Source organism: Orbicella franksi, chromosome 4 (genome assembly GCF_964199315.1).
Source record: "Orbicella franksi chromosome 4, jaOrbFran1.1, whole genome shotgun sequence".
Classification (NCBI taxonomy): Eukaryota; Metazoa; Cnidaria; class Anthozoa; order Scleractinia; family Merulinidae; genus Orbicella; species Orbicella franksi.
The window spans coordinates 4,996,446-5,005,508 of NC_138148.1; the positions used below are offsets into that span (position 1 = coordinate 4,996,446).

The 9,063-nt window shown below is 38.9% G+C and overlaps 1 protein-coding gene across 1 annotated transcript; it reads left to right on the top strand.

The window, feature by feature from the left end:
* The first annotated feature begins 4,924 nt into the window (after nucleotides 1–4,924).
* LOC145484290 (TNF receptor-associated factor 6-B-like) lies at nucleotides 4,925–8,578 on the top strand. The gene is made up of 5 exons (XM_081462932.1): nucleotides 4,925–5,094; nucleotides 7,002–7,065; nucleotides 7,457–7,558; nucleotides 7,860–8,025; nucleotides 8,504–8,578. Exons 1-4 carry the CDS (start codon nucleotides 4,925–4,927, stop codon nucleotides 7,998–8,000), a joined length of 477 nt encoding a protein of 158 aa, XP_081319058.1. The 3' UTR covers nucleotides 8,001–8,025; nucleotides 8,504–8,578.
* Nucleotides 8,579–9,063: the final 485 nt, after the last annotated feature.

A 9,063-nucleotide genomic window follows, 5' to 3' on the forward strand; every position in this document is an offset into this window, starting at 1 on the left:
AAAGGAAATTTGACCAGAGATCTAGTATCTATCTCAGCTAGGGGGTTTAGTTTCAAGCTACTACATGTAGATGCAGTCATACTACCACAAATAAATCTGGTTTTGTTGGGTTTCCTGTGCACGTAGTTTCATTGCGTGACAAACATGACCGACCTATTATCTTGGACAAGACTCAGCTAAACGCGCGTCTTCGGGCTTCAAAATTTGTTTACCTGCAACTATAAATAATTGAATCATCGTTCTCTATCATGCAGTGTCAAGCTATCTTGATTACTATAGCCGTATGAATTTCAATTGTGGTGAAATTGAAAAAAAACTACGATGTTTCGTGCAAGAGCCGTACGGTATGCTTGTTTACTGTGTCATTTGGTAAAACATGATGATAACAGTTTGGGTGAGAAAATAGTGATAAAACTCCATCTGCAGCCACTAGATTTACATGGTGAACTTACAATATTGACTTTTTATTTAATAGGATGCTAAGAACTAAGATTTGCTTGGAAGTTTAGTTCGACAACAGACTCTTATTCGATTATTTGGAGTTCTTTACACCTCGAGGTAGCGATTTTCCCGAAATAGAGTGAGCATTTTTCGTGCAGTAATTAAAAGCCCCAAAGTAATCTTTATGTCCTTGAAAAGAAGAACATTTCCACTAATCACAACTTTAATCTCAAACGATTCGGAGTTATACCGCTTAGGAAAAACGTGTATTGAAAAAATGCTCCGAAATTAGATTTTAAAACCATAAAATACTCACTGGTGATTTTTGAACAAGCGCCGTGAATTCAAAAAATTGACAAAATCCTGGTTTACAGCTTAAATAATTTGCCAATACCTGCCACAGAAATAGCCGAATTGAAGAAAAGCGAACTTGCTTTCGCACTTTTCAGGAGCGAAGTTCTTGTGTTGATGCTCGGCGCACTAATGTCCGCCATTTTGTAACGGTTGGCATCCTGTACAGTTTTGCAAATTTTCTGGAAAACAAATATACCACGTTTTTTAGCTCATAATGGGGAATCTCCGAGCGAAAGATGAGGGAAATCAATTTTTCAAGCATGTGGCACAGTTTTGTGATTTCACGTGGTCTTCGGGGACATTCTCTCTTAAGGCGGACATGTATGGCGACTTCACTCTCGCTGTTTTCCTTTCTCGCTTTCTCCACAGACTTACTACTAACAAACATCGAGCTTTGTTCCTTTTCTTTTCTTTCTCTACTTGTGTTCTTCAAAGGTGAGAGGAGTGCTCTGGTGTCGATCGCTTTCTTTCTGAAGATTCCATTTCTACTTCAGCAACACACAAAGAATCGTCATCTTTTACTCCTGTTGTTAACTCGCAACCATGACAAAACTTCGCCGCAGAGAGTAATCGTGAGTCACAACCCGAGCAAAACATGGCGAACAGCAAAATTCGCGGGAAACCCGGGAAAAGCTAACTTTCTTAGGTTCTGGAGAGTCTGGAGACGAATTTGCCCAGTCTCTTTGGCCGAGTGCGCGTGCATGATGTGTTCTTTTTTATTTGCAGCGTACATTTGTTTTCTTTATTTGCAGCGTTCGTTTTTTTATTTGCAGCGTACTTTTTTTATTTACAGCGTTCGCTTTTTGCTTGCAGCGTTTCTTTTTTGTTTGCAGCATTTCTTTTTTGTTTGAAGGGTTTCTTTTTTCTTTGCAGCGTGTCCCTTGTGGGCCATCGTACAAGGTAAATATGTGCAAAGACATGGCGATGGGCGGTTGGGGAGAATCACGAAATTCATCAATAGTTATGAGGGGGATCACTTCAATAATATAAAATTTAAAGTGAGGATCAGGTAAATGTTGCTTTCTCTAGCCCAAAATCCTCCGATGCTCCCTTCCTCCTCCAACCCAGACCATAAATAATGTCTGGTCCTTAATTGTGGAGGCTGCACATTGATTCTCGTCTCAGTTTGCGAGTATAAAACACAGCTCTTAAACTTTGCCTTCCATTGATAATTACTTGAAGCTACTACAAGATTAAACAAGAGCCATAATCGGGTATGGAGACTGTAAGCGCGCGCTATAAGCGCGCTGTAAGCGGCTGTCCCCATGATATGGGACAATTTTGCTATTTTTAGAAAAAATTGCGTCATCACGTGTAGTACACGCGCGCACATGCTGCGAGGATTTTTGCGGATGTAGCGCAGGGAAATGGCGTCCGAAATTCCCGGAATGTTTGATGCTTTTGGCCCAAAACTCAATACGTTCATGTCTGTTGGAATTTTACTTCAGTATTTTCGTCGTAAGCTGCTTCAATTTTTAATGAAGTAAGACAGTGTCGGATTTAGTTATGTCCCGCTTCATATCACTGCCCAAGTTATGTTCCGCTGCTTCTTTTACAAGAGCTCCACATTACTCCACTCTAACTACAGTTTCACATATATTGAAGATTAACAGCTTTTCCATAACACAGCAAAAAACTAGTGGGGTATATTTGGATATAGCGGTGTTTTATTACTTCAAAGTTTCCCTCCTCTTGCCACACGCTTGCGAGGATTTCGCCAGAGTCTATCGCGACCGAAAAGTGAAAAAAAAAAAAATAAAAAATAAAATACTACTACTACTACGACTACGACTACGACTACGACTACGACGACGACGACGACGACGACGACGACGACGACGACGACGACGACGACGTCGACGACGACGACGACGTCGACGACGACGACGACGACTACTACTACTAATAATAATTGCAAGTTTGAGTTTCGCCTGAATTGTAAGCAACGCTTGATGTTTCATCAAGGCCCAATAAATGACAATAAGTTTATGTCTGTAGGTGCTGCTCAGTTTGTTCGTGTAAAAATCCAACAAATTGTCTGTTGTCGATGAATAAGAGCGCCCACCGATGCGTGTTTTGTACAGTCAGTAAAACATGACAAATTGGACTCCCGCACTTTCGTGTGAAAACGTACATCGAACTGAGATAATATCTCTAGTTTTTAAATATGTTTAAGCCGGTTGATAAATGTTTGAGAACATATTAAAAGCTTAGCTGAAAATATGTGAATGCAGCAGAAATAACCGGCAAAGTTACGATGGCGCTTCCTTTAATCGACTCGAATAACGATTTCGATTTTGTTGGTTGAGCTATCAAAACTCCTTGTCTATTTTATTTTCGCAGTGTAAAATTTCACTATGTTAAAGAAACACACATGATGTTGGTAGCCTTTTGGCGTTGGTGAAAATTGTTGCAACATCTCAGCACAAAAGACAACGAAAGAAATCTTTGTCAAGATTTGTTGACAATCACTGACTTGGACTCGAAAGTGCACGCGCTGAACTAGGCAAATGAGCTACCCAAAAACTTTTGCAAACTCGCCAAACAAACAGAAACAATAATAACCTATCAAAAACAGGTTTTGGTTATGATTAAGCATTGTTTGGAAAACTCTCAAATTAATGTAACTTCAAACCTTCGCGGGAGTCCTCCAGAAAAAAATTCGTACGCGTGCTGTTTTCAAGGAAACCCCCACAAACCATATATCAACAGAAAGGTTATAAAATGTAAAATTCGATAAAATTGTTTTGTTTTGGATTTTGCTTTCCAAAGGCGGCAGAGGCCGTCAACTCCAAAATGACCGACTGAAGTTCCAGCGAATTAATCGGGTATCAAATGCGATCGTTCATGCAAAATAACTGTGCATTGTTAATCACAAAGCTTCAATCTCCAAAAACGTGTCAGCATTTTCTTTTATTTCTATTGGTTATCTTTTTATAGATCTGTCAAGTTCGACTATCGAAAAATTCGCGTAACCTGTTATGTTAAAGGCCGCCACGAGGAAAGTATTTAAAATAAAGGAATTCGCCGACACGCTGAATGTTCTGGCCGAATTTCACGGAAAACCGTCAAATCTACATACCCTATTAATTTATTTAAAGAGAAGGGATTCTCTCGAAACACGAGTGCGAGTTTTCGCCTTCTAAAGATTTATAAACATATCACGCTTTCACAGAGGAATGTGTCAACTTGAAAGTCGCGAGCCAATGAAATAACAGAACCCCTAGCGTTCACATATGCAAACTCGTGCTTCGCGGACAGTAATTTTCTTGGCCAAAAAAAAAATCGACCAATATAGCCCCGCGAAGGTTTGAAGTAACCTTAACTCGATACCGGAGCAAAAAGTTTTCTTTCAAAATTTTTCTTTGCAGAACAAACGCAAAAGCTTACGCGTTCAACTAGCGCGAGCAGATATTATTCATTCACAGCGCGAAATTGAAGTCTTGCTCTCGACCCTGAAAAACTCACCTTTTCCATCAGCTCAGAGCATAAAACTACATATAAGAGCCCTGGATCTTATTCCTTGCCTTACTCCCTGCCATCGCTGTGAAAAAAAAAAAAAAACTGCAAGAGAATCTCGCAACTCTCACCATTTGATCACGCAACGTGACAACATCCACGCGAGAACCCCCGCCATGTGCGTGGATCCGCGCGGATATATGTCGTTATGGTGGCGCAATTTGTTCTAAAAATAGAAAAATTGTCCCATATCATAGGTGCGCGCGGATCCCAAGACTTACGGTCTCCGTCCCCGATTATGGTTCCTGGATTAAAAAAATATATCTTTTTTTAAGGGGGGGGGGGGGGGCTGATTTTTTAAACTACTGCAGATAAATCAAGGGTTTCCGTGAGTTTAATGAGGCGTGAATAAGCCTCCTGGCTCCACTTTCGACCATTGCGAGGGATCAGCAGAGTGTACGAACTAAATTAATTGGAACAATCGAGCCATGCAGAAAAGCGAAGATTCTCCTTAGTCGAGTAAAATCAGGCGACAGCAAGAGCAACAACTTCGAAACAACTTGCGTGAGACGGTAACACAATCCCAATTGCACTAATAAGGACTTTTAAAGGGCATGATTTACGTAAGGTTTAGTTTGATTTCAACAAGCTTTCGCTTTCAATTTACAACATGGCGGAAGCTCCAAGAAGTCGGCTGCCTTCGGGTTACGACGAGAACTCTGTGAGTGCAGATGAAGATGAGAATCTCTGTTTAATATGTCATTTATTGCTTAAGGAGCCTGTTTTGACTAGTTGCGGTCACGGGTTTTGTAAAGAATGCCCCGAGGAACATTCTAGAAGGTGCGGCGTAATTTACGTTGTTACTTGTAAGGCTACAGTGTCATTTATTTCAACATCTGAGTGCCTTTCCCAAGGTTTATTTTTCACTCATGGCACAAGCGTAAGCTTAAGCACAAGAAAGAGTCCATAGAAAGACTAGGATATAAACATTGAAAACAGGGATCAAACTATTTTTAATTCAATGCTTGGGTTCGCGTGTCTCAGTTGCTTGTTCTCGTTATGTTTGCATCGCAACCGGATTTACCCAGCTATATTATATTATATATTATTGTTATTTCCCTAGCTTTATTATAATTGAACCTCTTACAGTTTTAAGCGCCGATATAAATTTGATCAACAGAAGAGAGGTAGGCTATGCAGCTGAAAAATATGACATAAAAGAGATTAGATATCGACATTTACCTGTTTGATATATGCGAATGTTTTTCGCTCGATGCGCTCGATCAAACGTATTAAGCTCAGATCATGTCTGGCTTTAGCTTACTCCACGCTTTTTCCTTATTTTTAGCATCCATCCCTAAATAAGATCAACTAAGTTCTCTCTGTCTGAAAGATTTCGTTAACAACCAAAATTTAACCGAAAGCGGAAGCTAAAATTGTTAATGTCTTAAAGTGGTTAATTTACTTGACTCATAACAATTTATCGAGCGTTAATTGAAAACTCAATTTGCTTTTGTTAACTTTTCTTCTTTCACAATGGTATCTGGTGTTTAAACATGACTCCGTTAGTAAGCATTTATGAGAAAATTTGACCATTTAAAGTAGACTGCTTGAAAGTGTTTAAAAGTTTAAGACAGAGGTTTTAGTACTTTGGTAGTTTATTTTCTTTCCGTCACAGTATACCTATGAAAATACAAATTTACGGAACATTAAAGTTGGTTTAATCCTCCACTATAATGATTATCCAACCTTACGCTTAATTTAAATGTTATTAAATATGATTTCCAGTATGTACTGCGCACTCTCAAGAGTTTGTTTACCTTTTTAGTTTTGCTTCATGTAAGACATCACAAAATGAAATATTTCGCAACTACTTACATGAAGTAAATTCAAAGTTTCATGTCAACCGCATTGTGGATGATGCAAAGCTTTAGAGAAAGCCTGTAGCTTTCCAAACAGAGTTTGCGATTAGCTCAGTAAACAATAGATAAATTAATTAAATAATGCCCCCAGCGCTTGAAGCAATAGGAGCTACAGGATAAGAGAACGAATCAAAATACAGGTCTGGAAGAGGTACTAAAGCTTTATGCTTTGTTCTTTCTCATATCACTTGATGCAACAACTTCGCAGCTGTAAAAATCAATGAAGCTGTTGGAAAAAGATTTTGAAATGCCTCAAAGATAAGGTATAGGGTTTCTAACCGGAATAACATCGATTCGCATTCCATCGAGTGAAACTAACAGTGTTTATAAATATTTGGCTGCTGAGACTGCGCAGTACCGACTGGAAATCATCTTTAAAGGACTTTAAAGCCAACATTTAAGCTACCCTGTGTAAAGTTGACATATGCAGAACTTTAAGCAGTAACTTAAAGTTCGCTGAAAAGTTTGAGTCTCTTTAAGGAAGCTTTAGACGTGAGTGCACTGTGTAAAGCACTTCTTTTATGAACCTATTAAGGTAGCATAGAATTTGTTAATTAGAAATTAGAAATTTACGCCAGCTTTACACAGCAGTAAAGTTAAGTTTTCATGCTGAGTGTAAAGCAAGCGTCCTGCATCTTAGAATACAACACTGATCGCGAGACAACAATCACTATTTCAGGTAAAACCACTGCAGGTATTATAGGTATAGTATTTCAACGAAGTTTTTCAATGATCCAAGTTGAACTATGTATTAAATTCCAGGCTTTTCTCTTTACTTACAAAGCCTTTAGCTCATTGCTCCTTTCTATCAACATTTTCTAACAGGCAGGGAGCTCAAGACCAACCTTTAACTTGTCCTGCCGACAGAGAGGGTCTGAACCGAGACCGGGTAAATAAATTTGTTTTTCAGAAGTTCAGTGTCAATAAAACATAAGATTAGTGAGTTATTAGACCGAAATTTAGAGGGAAAACATAACCAATTTACTTTGAACGTGAAGCTTTTGACTCAGTAATTTCCATGAGGAGGTGGACAATTCTTTTGGTTTCAGCTTCTTAAACTTCATAGAACTGCGAACCTAAGCTATACTGATTGCTTCCGTATTTTCATTGTTCAAATGGTATTTATCGTACTCCCTCTAGTCTCCTAGCTCAGTAGCTCTAATAAAGCAAGATATGTAATTGTTCCTCTTTCATAGCATTCCGCCAAGTCGCCTGTTGTCACTTGGACTAAGATGTCTTTAGTGCTCGAATTCCTTGTGGTTACTTTTACTCTTTTTAAGGATGTCTTCCCTGACAAAGCAACAGAAAGGAACATTCTTTCTTTTGCCATCAAATGTCCCAGTAAAGGTTGCGACTGGACTGGAGAACTAAGAAGTAAAGAGGTAAACAAGAGATTGCACTCATGATGGCTTTATAGTCTAATTTTGAATAAATCAAGATTGCTGAATAAAGAGCCTAAATACACCTGTCTGTACGGAGTCTTAATATCATGATCAAGTAAAACATTTGCAAATATCTATGAGAACATGAACTATTGATAAGTACTCTTGCTTTGTTTCATCATTCCTCCAGTTATTTGTAAATAATCTGTGAATGTTTCACTCTAGATGACTGAATGTTCTGGTCTAAAAGTAAACCAGAACTGTATTGTTGAAGTGTAGGTATATTTTATTTGTGAAATAGGTTCACCTGGCACCTTGTCTTTTCAAATTCGTCTCCTGTACCAACGAAAACTGTCGTGTGACTTTGCAAAGAAGAGATCTCGAGGAACACGTAACCACCATGTGCCAGTGGAGGATCCTTGAATGTGATCACTGGCAGTGAGCCACACCCAGAGTGTAAGATGCAGGTAAAATGATTTAATTTGATGAAAAAACGATAATTGTGATTTTCAATCTTTACGAGAGGGTTATGCAGCATGTTGTGTTTAACTATCATCAATAGACTACAGTCTCCTGGTATCTCTTACAACTACAAAATTACGACTTTTTCAGTCCCTTAGTCGCCAGAGAAAATAATTTTTATTTTGCATTTTGCATAGCCATTTCCTATCATGTTTTGCTGCCATATTGTCGTTATGGTCTGCCAAGATCATACCTGCTGACTGGCTTTGAGGCAATACAAGAGCTTGTGATTCTCTTGAGGCATATTGTTTGTTATTATTACGAATATCATTATGATAACTGCGAAAATCTACATTCGCTGCATTTCGAAAGATTGAAGTATACAAATATATTCAGGAATCCAGCTGGAAAAAACAAGGGAAACAGTAGCTGTACCAAAACAAACTCGGCTTAAAATGTCGTATTTGCTTTTTCTCTTGCAAGATCACATTGGACAGTGCAGCAAGTTCCCAGTATCTTGTCCTAACAGTTGTGGGGCTTTGATTCCAAGGGAAATGGTAACACGTTCAATTTGGCCTTTTTGACTGACGTCCTCGTGTTAATCGAGCTTAGTTGTCAAAGTTTTAGGCCTGCAAAGTGAAGTTTTAGTTGAAACAGTCCCAATTTGTAATTCACTCGATGACGCCAGTGCCGGCCAGAATTGTGTACAACTGTATGCGGAATAAAGAAAAATGTTGTCTACTATTTATCAGGTAACCCGCGCCTGCTAGTGCAGTCGCTGCGAAATTTCTAGGGGACATTTGTACGACGTTGCTAACCTGTTAGGGAGCTTAAGCAATGACGACCACGATACGTCACCAAGATTGATCGCGGCGCATAGTAAAAGTGGGGTTTTATAGTATGTGTAATACAGCGAGCAGTCCCAGTCGATTCTGTGGTTTGTCAGGTGATATTGTTCAGCAATGTGACATATTGTTGATATTAGAGATTTAATACGATCATTTCTATAAAACGAACATGACGAAGAGACTATGTTTTAAGCA

Coding starts and splice junctions, on each gene's coding strand:
- LOC145484290 (XM_081462932.1), top strand. CDS start 4,925: ATGGCGGAAGCTCCAAGAAGTCGGCTGCCTTCGGGTTACGACGAGAAC. Junction 5,095..7,001: donor CCCGAGGAACATTCTAGAAG/GTGCGGCGTAAT, acceptor ATTTTCTAACAG/GCAGGGAGCTCAAGACCAAC. Junction 7,559..7,859: donor GAGAACTAAGAAGTAAAGAG/GTAAACAAGAGA, acceptor TTTGTGAAATAG/GTTCACCTGGCACCTTGTCT.